The sequence below is a fragment of the Papilio xuthus genome, unplaced genomic scaffold (genome assembly GCF_000836235.2).
Source record: "Papilio xuthus unplaced genomic scaffold, Pxut_1.1 DF824655.1, whole genome shotgun sequence".
NCBI classification, from domain to species: domain Eukaryota; kingdom Metazoa; phylum Arthropoda; class Insecta; order Lepidoptera; family Papilionidae; genus Papilio; species Papilio xuthus.
Window position 1 is genome coordinate 3,852,665 of NW_013533994.1, and position 20,354 is coordinate 3,873,018.

General features: G+C 33.3%; 1 protein-coding gene across 1 annotated transcript in view; it reads right to left on the minus strand.

Annotated features, from left to right (window-relative positions):
- sens-2 (zinc finger transcription factor senseless-2) overlaps positions 1-11,115 on the minus strand; it is a 43,506-nt gene extending 32,391 nt beyond the window's left edge. The window contains exon 1 of the mRNA XM_013326033.1: positions 10,818-11,115. Within this exon, the coding sequence (XP_013181487.1) occupies positions 10,818-10,956 (139 nt within the window). The 5' untranslated portion in view covers positions 10,957-11,115. The remainder of the gene's footprint in view (positions 1-10,817) is intronic.
- Between the last annotated feature and the right edge of the window lie 9,239 nt (positions 11,116-20,354).

Genomic DNA, 20,354 nt, shown 5'->3' on the forward strand with positions numbered 1-20,354 from the left:
TGTGAATGCACATAATTGGGTCTTTTATAGTCCAGGTTTAGTCTTAAGACAGCACCTATATTGAGCTTTAGAGATAATATTCTTCTGTTTATTAATAATACACTTATTGTGAAATAATTTATGTCTTAAAACATATTGATGTCTCGGTTTTTTCAATGTGAATGAGAGAGATGACAGTACTTAAATTGTGCTGTAGTTAAATAAAGGCCACAAGAAAGGCCTTCGTGCTATTAAACTTTTATAAGGGCCGCTTATTTCAAACTAGACTTATCATAACATCATTAGAACACTTTCAATTAAATCTGATTATTTAAAATTTACAAAACCACAAATTTATGGAAAATGTACACAAAAAGAATGCTTATTAACGGGTACGTCATGTGTTTAACAAATTATTTTAAAACGATATAAAGTTATTAAGATTATATTAATATTTAAAGCCGTCTCTGCATCTTTCGTTGTTAATCCTGGTGTCAAGTTACGCGGAGTCTGGGTGGTCACTTGTATAGTGCATTATTATGGGCCACCACAATCGACTCTCTGAGAGTGGACAATCTAGGGAATGCGAGCGGAAACCAATATAACAGATAGCTTGTATGATAACTTTATGCAACAGCTGCAAAGTTTTAATGTTTGAAAATTATAAGTCTGTAGCTTTTTTCAATTAACTATTAGCAGTTGCCCATGACTTCTTCCGTGTGCATTTAAAAAAAATCAAGTTTACATATAAAAAAAAAATCCTTTATTGACCAAAAAAAAAAAAACATTTTCACAAAAAATTTGTGGTCTCTGTCTCCTGAACTAGTAAATACTGTGTTTCAGGAGACAGCACCTTCTCTTATCTATTGCCTAAAGTTTATATATAATAGATACTTAACATATATGTAATTAGATATAGATTATTATTATTTAGATACAAATATAAATACTAGATATATAGTGTGCGATAGTGTGTGTTTGTGCATGTGCGCTTGTGTCTTAGGTATGTATTGTTTTGTTTGTGGTTTTTACTACTTTTCTCCGAATTATTATTTATATTGTTTATGTTATGTATTTATTCTGTCATGTTTATTGTCATGTTATTTTTAAAAGTTTCTCAGTACAATCGTAGTCAAGTGTTCATATAGCCATATAGCTTATGTAACTCGGAGCTAACCTCTATAGTCTCCCAATAATTAAAGAATTTTTCAAATTTGTTCAGTAATTTCCGAACATATTCAAGGCAAACAAATCGATCTTTACAATACAATATAACTTTACTTTTTTATAAATATGTTTTACCTAAATACAGATTAAAAATGCAGTTGTCTATTGTCTTATTTGCTTTACAAAATCAGAGTACTAAAATTACGGCAGTGTGAACCTGCCTTAGGCTTATTATAATTTAAATAAATCTTGGATTAACGTAACATCTGTAGATTTAATTAAATTCAGTAATATTTATTGAATAATATCACAAATTACTTCAGTGTCAGACGGAAATCTAGTGTCGTAAAATGATATCTTTTGTATACGACATGTTGTTAATTATTTAAATATTTACTAACCACAAGGATTGCTTTATAAACCAGAGTAAAACATTTAATCAAAATGAGCTTTAACGTTATTAAAATAAATGCCATAATTAATTGTGTCATCAAATTCCGGATGACACTACCGTTATCAACTTGGTGACACGCAGTCTACGGAATATATTATCTTTAGAACAGTAGCCTTATTATTCAATTGTTAATAATGCTTCTCTTATTTTTTATTAGCAAAACATATGCTATCCGGGGTCGCTAGAGGTCGCTCCTTCCTGGCTACAGATTACTAAAAAAAAACATTTTTGTATAATGAATAACAAAGTCGTTTTAATTAAGCGATATACATAACTCTAATGTAATCGACAATCGCACTAATGGAGGAAATATTTGTATTTAATTAACACTAAGCTGTTAGAAACACAGATAATGTAGGATTGCGCATGGATTAGCAACAAACACTAAAGTTAATCCAAATTATAATATTAGTGTTTCAAACTGCAACGTTCATTTGTTTTCATTTCATGAGAAAAACAATTGAACTGATTACAACATCATCAGCTCACTATACGTGTCCACTAAGGGCCTCGAAGCCTACCCTAAATAGGTGTCGAATAGGCCATAGTCAATCGCTGAACCAGTGCAGGTTGGTAGACTTCACGCATACCTTTGAATTTCTTCTCAGATATGTGCAGGTTGCATCACGATGTTTTCCTTCACCGTAAGAACGTCAGATAAATGAAAATCTATTACAATTCTTTTTATTATTACTTTTAAGGACAGGCTGTTACAGGCCTGAAGCTATTAAAATATAGTTTCTCCTAATGCTATTGCTTGTAGGCGGAAGAAAAACTCTTTCTAATATGAACCTTGAGCGTCTTGTAAGCGGTTAGAATAGCCGTACAATCTTAGATTCATAGAGTGAGTCAGTTAAATCAGTTAAAAAGCGCATCATTACCACTTGATTCGATTAGCGGCGGCCGCAAACGCACCGTTTACGAGTTTCTCACGTCGTCGCCCACGCCCACTCCATCTCCGTTTTCAGAACGCTGAATAACGAACGTCCGTTATTCTCAATCAAGTTGTTTCTTTACTTCATAACTCTCTTTGCTCCATTGCTTCAGCTTTGTATTCCTAGTTTTTATTTCGAGCTGTATTAAACGGAACGTAAAAGTGTTTTCGATAAATTACAAAAAATAAATTCCAGGTTGATACCTTCACGCGTTCTTGAGAAAAAGGGTCTTGACAGACAGAAGGAGGGACAACAAAGTGATGAAGTGAGGTACGGAACCCTAAAAATTTAAAAGAAATATAAATATGTCAAAAACATAGTAAGCATTAGATTTAAAGAAAAGGATTCCCTCGTTCTTACTAGTTGGATGCATATAAAATTTACTTGACAAATCAGCGCAAGGTCTATATGACGTACGTCTAGTCCACGTGTAATCGGGGCCGAGCGGTTCCCACGGCACGCCGCCCACGCGTGGCGTTAGTCAACGTTACTCAGCCCCAACGATGTTTGTCATCTGCTCTAATTGATCTACAGATCTCACTGGCGGGTAAATTAAATCGTTGCTCGTCAGTGATGCGCTCTCTGAAGTTTTTAATACAACGATAGGATGTGTTGCATGATGTCCTTGAAATAAATCCAGGTTATATTTTTTCCTTATTTTATAAGGTTTAAAGGGTGACTTTGACGTATAACGATAATCTCCCAACGAGAAGAATATCATGTCTAGTTTTTTTTCTGTCAGAATCGATATCGAAATCGATATTATTTTAATTTATTTAGAAGGGAATTCAAAAAGTGAAATGCTGAAATATCTGACTAATATGAAAATACTCTGATTTAATAATCAAAGTGTTATTAAAAAAGAAACACAAAGATTAAACGAACAAACATACAAAGAATAAGTTAGCGCAATGTCAGTAAAAATTATCAAAGATTATGAATAGCAAATGTTGTAAGCAAGTTTCAGCAGTACAAAGATTAAATTGTACCAGCAGTGGTCTGATTGTCGTGCGAACGTTGTATCGGGTTAAGAGGTGTTAATTGTGCGAGATTGAATGTTTTCCCAGGGCACAATTTCAATTGGACGCAATTGTTTGTCTGCTATTTTTTACTGGAAATAATTTCATATAACTAAAATAACATTAAACATTTCTTAGTAACTGGAACTTTTCTTGGAAGAGCAGGGTCAAATAAGATGTGTACATAATTTATATGTACTTAAGAAGAATTAAATATAAGGTATTATCTTTTTAATATTTAAAAGTATAGTAGTTTTCAGATATCTTGGCAGCTCTAAACATCGCGCAAGACCCTGGGCAGAACACACTTTTAGGTGTAGCGAGGCATAGTGGGTTGCGGGGAGGGTACTACGGAGCGCTGGTGACCTTGGTAATCTAAGATAATTGAAAAGAACTATAATTCGACGCCATATCTTTTGTGCAAGAGTTTAATATCTTACTTAGGGTAACAACCAAGAACTTCAAGGCCTCAGGCCTTTTATTCTACAGTAGTAGGTGACAACAGAAAGGTCTTGCACACCCGCCAAATACCCAAAAAGAGCCCATCGCAAAATGGTACAGCATATTTGAAATAATAAAAAAATCTCCACATTAACGACTATTCGTCGTCTGTCAAAATCATAACACGAACACATTACGAGGCAATAAACTTTTGACTGATTGAAATCCCGTGGGAGCGCGAGCCATGGATGAATTAAGGCCAATGTCATGGACCGAAAACAATTATATGTATTCAATTGATGCGCCAATATACACAAAGCTTAAGAATTAAAAATAGTTTTGCTAAGTAACTAAGTCTAAGTTACGTCTTTGCAATTACAAAATTAACTTAGGTAATTATTGTTTACTTTGAGATACTTTATGATTCATGTAATTAAGTAAAAATGAACCCTTATGTTCATTTTGTATAGTATACCATACATACAACTTTATAAAAATATACGATCACTATAAAATAATTTTTAATTTTGTTTTTTTGCTTTTCTTGAAAAAAGAAATCTTGCCACAATAAGGGTTAATAACTGTTTTTGTTATATACTTTAGTACCTAAGGATCTGTAATAACAGGTTTTGTGGCCATTTCTTATCCTTGTGAGGGCTTTTCATGGCTGAAAGCGCTCTTTAACTTACAAGCCGTATGAATAATTGAATCTATAGTAATCAAAAATATAATGATATATTTAGGTCATCAACAAATAAATAAGAAGCAAATCATCAAAGTCAATCAATTCTTCAGTAAGTTTTGAATTAGCCGTCAAAGCGACGCGGCATTGGTCAGAGGCGCGGGGGCTTTTGATGCGAGCCGACAGTTTCACAACGACCGCCGCCCGCCGCCCGCCGTGGACATTCTAATAGGGTTAAGATTTGAAGCCGCCGGGTCAGACGGACGTTGTTAGTTTCAGTTGCCATTAGATTCTTACTCATGTATGTACCAAATCAAGCCAATGTTTTTTTTTATTTTGTATCAGATTTTTCATTAAAAGTATCAAAATGTGTTAAACAGTTATTTATTTTATTAATAATTTATTAATATGGTTATTTGAAAATTATCGATATTTGTTAAATTTTGACAATTTTAATCGTTCTGTTTTAAGTGACTTGCCGATTTTATCATAAAACATTTATTTCCCTTAATTATATTACGCGATTGTCAATTTATATATTATAATTTGTACAAAATAACGTGCACGAAGAAAAAAAAACAAAATTTGATGTGGGATTTCCTTTTATTTTGCACTTATAATAAGTAATTAGCAATAAATTAAAAAATGTTCATATCAGATTCAATTTATCACTAAAACAATTCCACCTTCTTTACTTTAATACTCAGAGACATTAAGTTCAGTGGTTCCTTAGTTAAAGATTACCCGTACGAATCTCCTTTTAAAATATGTGCACTTAGTGACCATTTAAAAACTGCCCCAAAGTTTAAGCGAGTATGTGTAACAGATAAAAAATATCACTTGTGCCCACAAAGCGCGAGAATGTAAAGTCGACTCCCAAAAATCCGGTTCGCAATCAACTAATCATCTCCTTGTTGGAGCGACCGCGGCTTCAAAGGGCCCATTAATAATGAATTTGGGCAGTAAATCGCCTTTTATACGAAGAAGGGATTTAGCAAATTCGGCGCGCGGCCACGTGTGCGCCATTAGCCTAATGGCAGGCCCTGGAATCTTTCTCATACACAACTGCGACTTACAACGCCATGAATTAACGCTCGCTACGCCTTGCTTTATTCGGCGACATTTTGTTTTGTTAACTTGTGATTGTAGAATTATAATTATTACTTTGTTATTGGTAAAAATTAAACAAATCAGAGGAATATTTCCTAAGATTCTTACAGGAAACGATGTAGATAAGTTTTGATATGTAAATTACATATTTTAATTTACATTTTTGTTTACTTTAAAAGCTAAAAAGCATAAAAATTAAATCAACATCTAATAACCCACTAACTTTTATTTACCGTGGGTTTCTGAGAACAAAAACCCCTATATAACGTTTTGTTATCTCTGTTCTATCAAAGATAATTACCGGGTTACCCTGAAGTACTAAGTACTAATACGTTTGATGCAGATATTTTGGTTTCAGAATCCAATGGTCAGTAATTTTATTTAAGTTAGTGGCTTTAAGTACTATCGTACTCCTCTATCTTATTGTTCAAGTTTTAAATTTTGTCATTGTTTCTTGACGTGCCTTAGCGTATTTGTGTTTAGTATTTGAGTGAGATTAAAGCACTTCGTAGCCTTAGAGATAAAATCAATTATAACTTCCTTACAGATTTAATCTGTTGTAATATTGCTATTTGTTTAACATTATAGATGCGGAAGAATTTTAAGGTTGATACGTTTAACAGGAATCGCCTTCATATCGGAGATGCATGCGTTATTCAATTGTTAAAATTCGCACGCAATGTGTTAACATTTGCTACAGTTGAAACTTAAAATTCGATTTGGTTGAGAAAAGGCAAAAACAAATGACAATCTTTTTCAACTCTTTTACTGAATTCTCGAATAAGGGCCACAGAAAGAGAACCAAGAGCCCTCTCTACAAGTCGACCGCTGACTTGGTGCTGACGCAAGACCGCAAACTGTGGTAGGTTTGGGAAAGACTTATGTCCAGCAGTTGGCAGACAAAGGCTGATGTTGATGATGATGATTGTGTAACAGAAATTTAACTTAAAATCACAAAACAATTTAAAACAACGAAGTTAACACCATTCATTATATAAAAAGATGAACCGTACGCTTTGGTGTAATTGCGGCCACATCAAGTCTTCTTATTATACGAGTCAAGATTTACTGCGTCGTTGGTTGGCTAAGTGTGTGAAGCGGATGTAGGATGTTGCCAAGGACGTGCGATTGTGCTGTCGTTGTTTTGTCACAACATGTGCCACTCGCCACTCGGCACTTCGCTCTCGTGTCTTTTTTTCACTACGGTGTGATATAGGACATTGAATTATGACGATATGTATATTAATTACTATGTAAGATAATATATTTCTATTAACGATCGTTCTATAAACGAAAACTATAAAAATGTCGTGAATTTTATTACCTTGCACCATCATCTTAAAAGTTAGTTTTTAACAGTTCACAAAATTGCTAAAAGATTACACAAACAATCTTTTGTTAGCTAACTTTTGGTGAACATTTGCGCAAAATAGTCTGGTAAAAATAAATCGTTGGAGGCAATAATAGTAGCGTGTGTCGTAGTTAATTCGTTTAGGGGCGACGTCTAGTGGCCGAATGCGGACAAATTAGATTTCCATCCGTGATGATGGATCGGAGGTGGGCACCGCTTCAAATCACGCATCGATTGCTAACTATGTAGCGCTACAATTGGGTATTAAATTTGAAAAACTTTATACTCAGTGAAAAACGACCTAATTATTGCTCTTAAAAGGATGGTGATTAGTGAATTCAAATTTAACACGTAAATAATTGGGGATAGAAATAATTTCTCAATATAATACAATCGTCAATAAATTCCCATTTTAAACTCGAGCAACGCTTCGTTATTCCTGTGGTCTTTTAGATGTCCATAGGCGTTGAAACTAATAGTATTAGGCGAACTACTATTGTATCCTCTCTTCTCGTCTAAAAATAACATCTATTTGATGTTGAGATCTTGATAATTCCGAGATAATCTATCAACTATCAATACTAATAGCTCTATAATTACACCTTTTTAGACAGCAAAATTTAAAACAAAGATTAAAACTTTAGCAATCAACGGATACCTACAATTGATACCTCATAGCATTTAGCAGTTCCCGTAGATAATTTGATGCAGGATATAATAAAAAAAAGATAATACAAGATACTGTTTTGATAAGAAGTGACATAACTAATACTGCCACTAAATTGTATAGCTACAAAATTGTTCATAACATTCGTGCAATAAAATGCACACTTGACTTTGTAATGATATTGTTATCAGGTTTACCGGTTACCTTTTTATAGCTTAAGATAATATTTAAAAACATAATTTTACTCCTTGAATAGTAGCGTGCAATATTGGTGATCCCGGAATCATTATCTATTGCACTCGAGTTTGGTAGGGGTTTTAGTGGGTTCCACATAACCCTGTGTTCTCCCTGAACGCAGGATATCTGTGGAAGATTCCTGATAGCAAAAGAAGGAGTATTTGTACATATATAAAGCAAGGTAAGCTTTGACTAACAGAATATATCTTTAGAAAGAATTAGAAAAGCTTCAGACATTATTATTCCTTGATTGTTGAATAGCATTCAATAAGTTAAAAAGAAAGAGAGAGAGAGACTACACTCGAAAATATAGAGAATTCGTCCCTATTTTAATTACACAAAGTTTCAGTCTACAAAAGCTTCTTACTAAAATATCAAAAACAAAATAAAATCACAATAATACAGATTACGGAGGGCAATTAATATTATAGAATGAGCAAGAGAGAACGGCCGTAATCCGAGTTGCCAATAATTTGTCCGGACGCAGCCGAGACATCTGATCCCGAAGGTAATCGGATTTAGCTGATCGAGCACCGACTGTTATTGAATTTCCTATTATTTCTAAGCACACAATACTCTTTTAGACATTGATTTTTAATAGTGCATATGAAACTATGTCGAATACTTTCTTTAAAGCGGAATGAACTTCATTGTTTACTAAGTTATAATAGTTCTTAGCTCTTCGCTACTTTCTTTGTCTCATTTCACGGACTTTAACGTTTTTTCTTTTACTCTATGATTAGTTAAACATTTTGAACTTATAATTTTTTCTTTGTACTCTAAACTATGCGCGACAGAAGTTCATAAATAAAAGCTTAATTGGATTTATTCCACTTCTTTAATCTACCAGTAAAATGGTGTAAAACAACAATCGGGAGGTCGAGTGCACTCAAAGGGCGTTGCGGCGGTCGCGTGCCGGCAAAGGGTCCACGAAAGCCTAACAGGGCCCACAGCCTACGAAGGGCCACAAGGGTCTGTGTCAGCGCGCGAGGGGCCAGAGACCCGCGACGGCAAAGATGATCGCGGCGGATTAGTGTTACGATGTTATTGTCTCGACCCGTCGTTCAATGGGGTGTTTTGCCCTTTTTATATTGTTTTTATAATTGGACATCCCTGTTTCGAGTCTCTTGTTCATCAAATACGGAATTTTTGATTATGTGACTTCGTTTTTTTAATCAATTAACAATTATTTTTGAATACAAAAACCAGTCCGTTTTTGTTTGTTTTGCGTAAATTTTTATTTTGACAGCAAAATTGATAGAAGAATTTCTAAAGCAATAAATTGAAACGTAACAATGATGTTAAATACCTTACGTTTCTAAAGTTCAATTCAAAGAACTATAATAACTAAAAGTGGCTACATCTAAACGTTCATTTAGAATTACAAATGCAGTTCACAGAAGGCTCTTCTAGTATCCACAATTGTACCGTCTGCAGAGCAAATTGAAAATTAATATTTCGTCTGTATCGATACTGGCTCCTTTGTCGATTGTCTGATGCAACGTAAGTTAAGCCTTTGATCAATCAGAACTCACTTCGGAATTTCACTTCCTCCTTCAATTTTAGGGAATGCATTATGGTCTTTCCTCTGTATTATTTAGCTTACTCTGACTAATGTTATAAATGCGAATGTCTGGATGGATGGATGTTTGTTAGAAGGTATCTCCATAATGGCTGTATATATCTCGCTGAAATTTGGCATATGTAGATCATAATGTAAAAGGCAGACAGGCTAGAACGTAGAATTAAGTTTTTTTTTAATTCTAAGCGGACAGAGTCGCGGGCGACAGTTGGTATATAATGTGCTCCTATTTATTTAAGTTTAGTGATAATTTTCTACTGCATTTTAAAAGAGCGTTAATTCAATAATGCAATCTTTTTAACATTTACAAATCTAATTATTTTTGCTTTCTTGGCTTTATCAGTGTAAAATTGAGCTTAAGAAATTTACCCAAAGTTTTCAACATTATGTTTCAATTTCTATAACGAATAAAATAAAGCATCTTGCTTATGTATGTATTTTTTATATATTATATAAAAAACTGAAAGCTGTACATTAACAAATAAATACGCCAATTTGACAAAAAAGACAGCTTAATAATATTTCAGAAAGTGTTGCCATTGTACAAAAGTTATTACGGGCACTGTAAAAATATAATAAAAAAAAAGAAATTGTAGTTTTCCGTACAAGACATTAGATAAAAAATAAATTGTATTGAGGAATTGAAAATATTATTTTTACTTTAATTATCCTCATTATTGACATTATTCATGTAGTTATTGGAAAAAAACAGTTCTATAAAAATTACAGATTATAAGTTTATAGAAAAACTTTTTAATATTTGCAGTTCAAAAACAGATGTAAAAATTTTTATATTTCAAACATAATTTTTAAGAATTTTATCATCTATAGAATATTTTTTTGATACTCAAATAGTTTAAGATTATTCATTAACTTTCTATTAATTAAATTTTACATAGTTAAAGATATATTTTTCGTGTAATAAACCAATATTTTTCTGTTGTATAAAAAAAGGTTCTAATCAGAATTGTTTTTTTTTTGTTATTGTTGCAGAAGAAAACAATAACAAACTGTAATAACGACAATAACTCCATTTACTATGCTATGTGAAATTTATCAATCCAATCTTTTCTTACTTGAATTTTATGCCGAAATACTAAAAAAAAATTATCTCCGTTTTTTTAAACAGATTGGATGATAATTTATCTATCTATGAGCAATGGAAACTATAAATGAAAACTTAAGTAAATTACCTTTTGGAGTAACAACTCTGAAAGCGCTGTTTGACACCGGCCTCGGAGATTCTTCTCTCAAACCTCCCCCTGGTGAGCCGCTGTCATTCCGTACCATAGAAAAGTCCAGTGGCATCGGTGGCATTGCACTAACTTCCATTGTCAATGTTTATGTTTAAAAAAAAAACAAAAAAAGTTAAAAAATCATCTGTCACTTTTTTGGAATGTTCGGATATTTGCTGTAGCATAGACGTGTAAAATAAATTAGTTATTGGAACGTTCGGATACGTTTTGTCGAGGGCGCATTGCGTGCGGCCGTCGCGGATCGCGGGTATATATTAAGGCGAGTATCACACTCGGCTGGCGTTCATTCGGCTTTCTGGTCGCTAAAGCCGAATATCTCGAGGCTGTGTATAGTGATTTGGACCTTATCGGTGCGTTAAGTGGGCGTGGTGTGTGACGCTCCGCCTCCATCCGTCCCCCGCCGACAAGTGACAATCACTTTGTATAGGTAACAGAATAATACGATTCTCGATAGATTTTATTGTTCCGCCGATGCATTTGTTCGAGACCAATTCCAGTACAAATGTTGTATTGGACATTTCTTCTTGTTGGGTGTGTCAATGCTAGATTGTATTGGAATGATTATTAATAAACGTGGGCGTTGGATTAAAACTTAATAAATGCTTTTGTTATTTATGTGTATGTATATTTAAATTAAATAACATATAAAAAAATTGTTTTATTTTTTATCATTGACGAATGTTCTGATTATATCTAATCCTTTATTTAATAAACAACTCTTTTATAATGAAATGGAAATAAGAAAAAATAAATATTTAATTTAAAATTATTAAAATATGAATAATAAAATAAAACTTTAATTGCACAAGGATATATTATAAAATCAACATATTTAAAAAGATTAAATAAAAAAAAGGAATGTGTAAAATTATTGAATTTTTTCAGTTCGACTACTATGATAAGGATTTGACAGTTGAGTTAAGGAAATTTGAATTTTTTAACAAGACAAGCCAATATAGCTCTACCCCGAAATCGAACCAGTTAATAAACGAGTAGGTTTTTTTTTATATCATAAGGTGGCAAACGAGCAAGCGGCCACCTGAAATCGCTGAAACAGCGAAGTGAGCGTTGTCCATAGACATACGCAATTGCATATGCGTTGCTTACCTTTAATCGACGGAGGAGAGGATGCACAGAAAGAAAATATCTACCCTTTCCATGCATCCTCTCATCCGGAAAGTCCTCTTCCACTTCCCATCCTTTTCTTATAAGAAAAAGGTTGAAAAGTTTTTACGTGATTGAACAAGAAATTTATTTAATTTTCATAATACATTCTAAAGTAGTATCCCAGGCCAAATATTTCGCTAACATGATGTATTCTCTTTGCTCAGAACGAATTTAACTTGTTTAATTTTCTGTCTGCCTGACTGTCTGCAAAGCCACGTTTGTTCCGGTTAATCTTAGAAACAGCTGTAACGATTTTGGCGGGACTTTTACTGTAAGTTAGCTTACATGTGCTGGTGTAACTTAATCTCTTTTTAATTAATAAAGTTAAAAAATAATAAATAAAAAAAATATGCTAAAGTAATTTGTTTTGGATAGAAATATTGTTGCAACGCTCTGTTCATTTCATGAGGTCAATTGGAATGAAATTCGATGAGATTATGGGTTGGGATTACGTCCGAGGAATTAACAGCACCCCCCGCTCCCCGCTTCACTCGCTCAGCCACCCCCCGCACCCTCTGCAGTTGCGTCACGTACCGACATTTAAAACAATGAACGCCTCAATTTTTCACCGGCGGCCCCCGAAATATGGCGCGCTAATCCGACCTGCACCCTTATTCTGATACTGCGATCTGCGATCTGGGGGAAAACGCGATATGAATACGATGCAGCTCATATACTGACTTGAAAAAGTTAACGGATATTCAAGGTTTGGTAAATCTTCAGATAATCAATAACACCATAATGAAATTGAATAAGATGAAATGATTTTCTGACACTTTACCTACTTGTTTCGTTTATCGACGCGCAAAATGAACACCTAATATTTGGTTATAGAAGTTACATATATGTTAATAACATTTCTTGTGTGAAATAAGGTTTATATAATTAGTCAAAAAATGTTGAGATCTCTAAATAGTATTGAATATGAGTCTCAGCCACCTTGCAAGTTGGAATGTATCGCTTAACCAGAATAAGGAGATCGGCTTGCTTTGCGAAAACTAATTACACCTCCGCTTCGCAATGATAAAGCAAAGCCGTCGTATAGGATATTTTTATTCGGGACAAAATGAAATTCCCTTACCATCACATTTCATTGAATTTTTAACTTTAAAAGTAGAGTAGTAAAGTGCATTATTGTACTTCTAATATCGAGTTCAGTCGAAATTATGGAAATTTTTTAGTATGTACTCAGCATAAAATAATCCTAGCATAATCTCGCTCGCAAATTCCATTATTTTGATCATAGCCTCAATTGTAGCGGCCCCTGGCGGCGGAGAGGTGAGACTCGGCCGCTTCGTATGGAAATCCTATTCGTAATTTTTCGATTTGGACGTTTGATTTTTAGGGGATTTTCAACAGTAAAATATTTATACGATCGGCTTTGATTAAGGTATGAAATTTTGGATTACGTGATTTTGTTGAATATTTTCTATGTTTACTAAAAAAATAGACTTTGAAAGAGGTATATTATTTTGTATAGGGAGTTACCGTAGGTTTCTGAGACTACAATCCACTTTTAAAACATACTGTTTTCTCTGTTCTGTCGATGAGAATGACTATTTTTTGTAGAGAGATTATGGTCTCAGAAACCCACGATTAGAAACCTACTTTCAGAAAACTTTAAAATTTTAAAGAAGTAAAAGTTTAAAGACTTTCAATCAAATCTTCAGTTAATTTCTAGTTATAAATGTAGTTTACGTCTAGAGGGAATAGTCTACTTTCTCAACAGGGAAAGAATTTTTCAAATCGGTTCAGTTTCGTACAAACAAACAATCAAATCCTTCCTATTTATAATATAAGCATAGATAATAATTTCATAATATTATTAAGTAGGTACAGAAGTTATGACACCTCTACTCATAAGATAAAAGAGGTAAAATAAAATTAATACTCGTACTTTATAACAGTACAGCAGCAATGGTATTACTACAGAGTTGTTGCTGAATCCTTCATTCATTTTAACACCCTTTAAAATGTTGTGATCAAAGATCATTTGCGTGCAAACGGCCAAACACTGTATATTAGAAGCACCGAGCAATTTTATTCATGAATATAAACACAAACAGCTTATTAAACCAACGGTTAAGTTAATCGAGGTTAATGTTTTCCAACTATAGTACAAGAGACGACACGGTATCGATGTGCAACGCTTTTGTTCATACGCCAATACTTGTTGTAACTTATTTTTTTTTAATAAGATATTTTTTTAAATACGAAACAAAATCCTACTAATATTATATCTGTCTGAATGGTCCAACCATTGTTTGTGAGAAGGTATATCTCAGGAACGGCTGCATAGATCTCGCTGAAATTTAACTCCAAAGTAGAACACAGTCTGGTAGAATACATAGGCTACTAATTATTTTTTTCCGAGCGGACAGAGTCGCAGGCGACAGGTAGTGTTAAAATATATTTTAGTTGGAACACAGTGTCCGACACAGAAGTCCGTGTTGAGATAAAGAAACAGTCAGAGGTGGGAACCCGCGCTTGTATTTCGCACACTGCCTTAATTATACCGACTTAATTAATACAAAACATTAAGTTTTGGGCCACGAAACCAGCGAACTCAATAAGGCTCAAATATTCTTAAAAAAAGAGGTACAAGAGTACTTTATTCCAACATACATACTATGGTAACATATTAATTATAATGCCTTGAAAATTTATGGCTTATTTAATATATAATACGTCTCCGAAACAATCTGAGCTTTAAAAAATAGGTGGGACAAGAAAGTAGGGAATGGCCCTTAAGATAATAATTAAGATTATTTATTTTCGCCTTATTTGCATTATTATATGTAACATTTGATATTTACGAGGCTTGTTTAAAAACCAGAAGTTCGTGTGCAATCGCTAATTTCATGGCCCCAAAGATTATTCTAAAAGCTTAACAACAAGCAGGTAGTTCGCTATCAAAAATCATTTGGCTCTCGCCCCCGCCTCCGCCCCGGTCTCGGAGCCGCTTCACGAAATTACTCCGCGCTTAATATTTACTTTTAATTCAAAATTTTATTTCAAACGCCTCTCGCTATTTCTGCGAGCGTTTCTCGTTATTTGTTGAATTTATTTAACTCTATCGTTTCCCTTCCTTGTATTATTTTAACACGTCGAAAGTGAAATAAAGGTGCCTTTATTGTGGCCTTTAAAATAAAACATTGTACTGTTATAAATAACACTCCATCAGGTCTTTTAAAATTTGTTAATAATTCCGTATCAAAGTAATTGAAGAAAAAAAAATACAATGCATGTTTCATGATAACCTTATATCGTTGTGATGAACGTTACAAGTAATGAAGCAAATGCGAATGTCTATGACCAACGGTCGTTTCGCTATTTTAGCGAATTAAGGTGACAGTTTACTAAAAAAATATGCAACATTACTTAAAAATCCTGCAAGTTCGTAAAAAAAAACTAATTTCGTAGAAAAAACTTTAATTGTTTTTCTCATCAAAAGCTTTTACTGTTGGCAACCCTTGCGGTGTTTATTGAGGCGAATTAAAGTTAAAATAAATACGGGACCCGAAACAATTTGCATCTAGATGTGACATTAGACCGTCCGGTTATCTTTTAGCGAATGTAACGACGCTGACCGACCGACGGTCAAATTACAGACAATCGCGTTTGTACGGAGCGAAAAAGTGCCCCTCATTGTTTTAACTGTCCTATGTACGGACGAATTTAATTTGGCTTTGTGTTTTATGCGGGTAGCGAAGGCCAATTTCATTTTCTTCACAAATTGTGATTATTTTTAGAATTTTTATAACATCATACTGTATCTTTTTTGTTATGGAATAATTCTAAACGCTTTCGGTAATTGTTATGATTTTTTAAAAAAATTACTTTAGAAAACCTAAACTTCTTTAGTCGCTTCAGCGTCTAAAGAAAGCTAGATTGAATTTACTATTGCCTTGCTAACAAAGACAATGACAGTGCCTAAACCTTGGCTTACCATGCATCTTATAAATCACCAAAACTAAAATATTTTTGTCGTATTATCGTTTAAAATTTAAAAAGATAACGATTGTAATTTAGCTATTAAAATTTTAAATTTGCAAATACAATAATGTTGCAAATAGCATGAAAGTTATTGTGTTACAATGTGTGAGACCCCTTTAAATATCTTAGGCATGTATAATTAAAATCTAGATAGGCTAGTACTACTTGGTGGGGGTCGTTGACCTCTCCATAAGCGCGACACATGACAAGCTTCCTGTCACTACGTCTAGCTCGTAAGTAACTTTAGCTGCTAACATGTGGCTGAGTATAAATATGTACATTTAAATTTTAATATTGAGATAAACATTACGCGAAGTCTTTTATAATTATACGAATGTATAAATGCCTAGAGTAGTTTTATTTGTTTACGTTGTTACACAAATATAGTTTATGAATCTTGTTTTTATCAACTGTAACTAAAAACTGTCTCTACTTATCATTCGCGAAATTTTCTCACTGGGCTACTGATGGTTTCTAAGACCAAAATCTCTGTAAACATATCGTTATCCTTGTCTTTATCTTTGAGGAAACAAAGATAACAATATGTATAAAACGGACATTTTGGTCTCAGAAGCCCACGGTTACAGTGACACGATAAGCTTTTATTTTGCAGATATTGATAAGAAATATACAAATGTTATAAACACGTTTAAGAAAAAATCTATTTTTTTTAAGCGTAAAGATTCCAATTATTTAAAATAGAAATTAACAAATACTAAAAAAAACACAAATTCCAAATCTTTTACTTTATGTTTTTATTAGTCTATGACGTAATCGAGCTTGGAATCATTAAGCATCGGATTTAAAGATAATAAAAAAATAGAAGTAATTAAAACGGCCAGCACAACGGACGGAAGTCGACGATTGTGGTTGGCATCTGGAGCCAGTGCGTCTCACACGCGAATTAATATGATTTCATTCACATACGACCACCAACTGGAATTAGCCCATTTGTGAATGACTTTTTTTTTACAAACAGTTTATTTTCAGCCAGTCTGTCATCGTTGGTTGCCTTTAGTTTTTTTATTGTCTATTTTATAACTACTCGACACAAGTATATCTTACTAATATTGTAAATGCGAATGTTTAGATGTATGAATAGATGGATGTTTGTTAGAAATTATCTCCAAAACCTAATAACGTATCGCGATGAAATTGACCATTGATGTAGAGCATAGTCTGGAAGAACACTTAAGCTACTAATTATTTTTTCAATTCCGCGCGGACGGAGTCGCGTGGGACAGCCTGTTTATTAATATTTTTATAATATTTTTAACACCACATAGTAATGTGATATATCGTATTAATAAGATACTATTTGAAATTAATCATTTGTGTTACAAGTGGCCATTAAGTTTAAACTTATTTAAACAAAGAAAACGAAAAGAATTCTTTAAGAAGGAACAAAACACGCGTGAATTCTCAACAGATGTTTTACAGGCAAATGTTCAGCTCGTCCCTGCAACTCAGTAACCGGGGATTATAATACGTGCGGGCAAGAATTTATAAAACGTTCAGAAATGGATTATTGTCGTAAAGAGAGGTGTAACGACGCGCCGTGGTGATAAAGGTTAAGTTTATCGCGGTTTTTGAACGCGACGCGGCAACCGTCTTGTACGAGTTTTGTTTTATTATTACTTCTTTGATATTTACATCGTATAAAGGAAAGCTTAATGTAGAGTTTTAATTTTTAGGTTACTATGAATGATTGTTTTTAAAACTTTGGGCTATGTTTTGATGATAAGAGTCTTGTGACGTTATATTTTTATGTTATTTCAAAAATGTGTTAAATATTCAAAAATTAGATTGAAGTCAAAAAAACAAACTGTTTTATAGTTAACCTTTTCTTTACGAACTAAAGAAATCAAACAAAACTAAGTAGTAAATCGTACTGATTTCTGTACAAGAGACATCAAAAGCGGCAATAACAAAAGGAACCCTAAAAACATAATGAGACGGCAATGTGCGCCCGTTCGCATGGGCCCGTAGCAATTTTGGGGGCTCATAAATATGTATAAGGCGGTAGTCTTCTTTTCCTTTACTTATCAATTATGGGGTCGTTTAAGCGACACGCCGGGGGCTCTCGCGTCTGCAACATTGGAAGGGTTAACCCGTTTATGTACTGAATATGTACTTTGAAGATTTTGCTACAACACAAGTTCACTTTAGAGTAAATAAATACTCTCCTTTTAAGTTTTTTAACTTAAATATGGGTAAAAAAGTATAAAATAAGTAGCTTGTATTTTAAAGTTTGTAACTAAAGTTTTAAATTCGCAGTATAATGTTTTACTATCAATACTGAGAAAAGATAATTCTGTGGTTCAAATGATACGTAGAACAAAGTTGGCACTCATATATTCAAAGAAGGCATTAATATATTACAATGTAATAAAATTTTTACTTTTGATTCGTAAGAAACATCAGATCACAGAGCATCTTGTCTCATCCCGCGCCCCCAAAGCTCCCCCAAAGTACCCCATATTTTAAAGCCCCGGGTGAATTTTATTGCAAAAAATACTCGGCAATTTTACGCAGTGTACAAAACAGTCCCCGATGTCCCCGAGGTAGTTTCGATTCAGACTCGATTATGTTTAGGGTTAAACGTCATTGATATCGCCGATCGGAGCCCACTGGAGGGTTATTGAATTTTTTTTTTCGCCTCTAATTTGTACGGTCCATGTGGCCAGGGTTGAATGGAGATCGAATCGTTGTTTATTGATTGTCGTGTAATTTAATTGATGTTATTTTAATGCAATAAAACCTCTTTTATTATCATAAGGTACAGTTTCGATTACAATAATATTGAATTAGTCCATGTGGCATTTGGATATATTTGGAACAAGCAGAATTAATAGTAGCATTTTTGACATATGTGCCAAAACCGTTAGACTTTAAGGCTTCTGGGAGTAATGTTTTATCTAGAAAGTAACTAAATACCTACATAAATTAATATTTAAATACATTTTAATACAAAACTTAAAAAAAGCCTAATGGGCACGGATTACCGATCACGAGGTCGGAAGTTTTAATTTTGCCATTTGACTATTGTTGACCATATCCTAACACAAGCCTAGAGCTTAGTTGGAACGGTAAAATAAATATTAGTAAATTTACAAAAAAATCTGCTAATATTTTCAAAAAAACAATTATTAATTTGATAATATATATATCGCTCTTACATAATTTTCTTACATAAGTATAATAATAAGTCAAGCATCTTTATGTCAAAAAAAATTTTTTTTTCAAAAACAAATTTGTGTAAAAACATGCCAGTAACAGTTACCTGTCAATATTAATGAAAAATAAACAAACATTTAAAATCCAACAGCCCGCATTCCTAAAAAGAGCAATCTTCCAACAAAATCTTCAAACATCGACAGAATCAAACACTGTTTTAGCAATTTACGGTAAATTTAGTGCCGAGGGCCGTTTTTACCAATTGTCCGTCGACAGCAGATCACAGCCGATAAACAGTTGTGGGGCCCGCATATGCGCGCACGCAACCACTGTCACAGATCAAAATCATACAGATGGTACTTTAGTCATTGAACTTAAAAAAGTGGTTACCTATGTGACTGATATTCACAAAAGAATCAACTGTCTTATAAATTAGACAATATAGACAATTTTAAAGAGAGTATAGTTAAAAGGAAGGTTCTTAATAATCGTAATCGTTGTAAAGAAGTAATCAAAAGGAAAAAAACGGAGATAAAATGGTTATAATTTGCTAATATGACAATATACAATAATAGAATACATTAGAACTGCTTAATTCTGCAAGAATTGAGTTGTAATTATCTTTTCGAAGGATCATGTAGTTCATTTGATGGTAACCTTTGTATCTTTATACCTAATTGCGCTTCTGATTTGACACTTAATCATTAGACGCTTCGTTAAACTTGACATTTTGTAATTAATAAATCGTTAATCGCTTCGTTATTGTTACTGAAAGCTAATTAATATACAAATTTAAATAATTAAGTTTAAATATATTATACTTTCCATTTTGCAATCATGCATTATTGGCGGTTTTAGCGATCTGTTATGTCGGAGGCTAACCCACTTTGGGTCGATGCGCCAGCGGAGCAAGTACCATAGAGTTTTATTTGCAAACCATACCTTGTCTATTGGTTTAGTAGTTCTATGTCACATAAATCTTACGTAATGTTATTTAAAGATGCTGTTATTTCGAGACAACATCTTTTATGTGAATTAAAGCACGTTCGTCAAGTATTTTAACTATTGAATCACTACGCCCTTTCTGAACAACAGGTGAATCTTACTAATAATATAAATTTGAAGGTATGAATG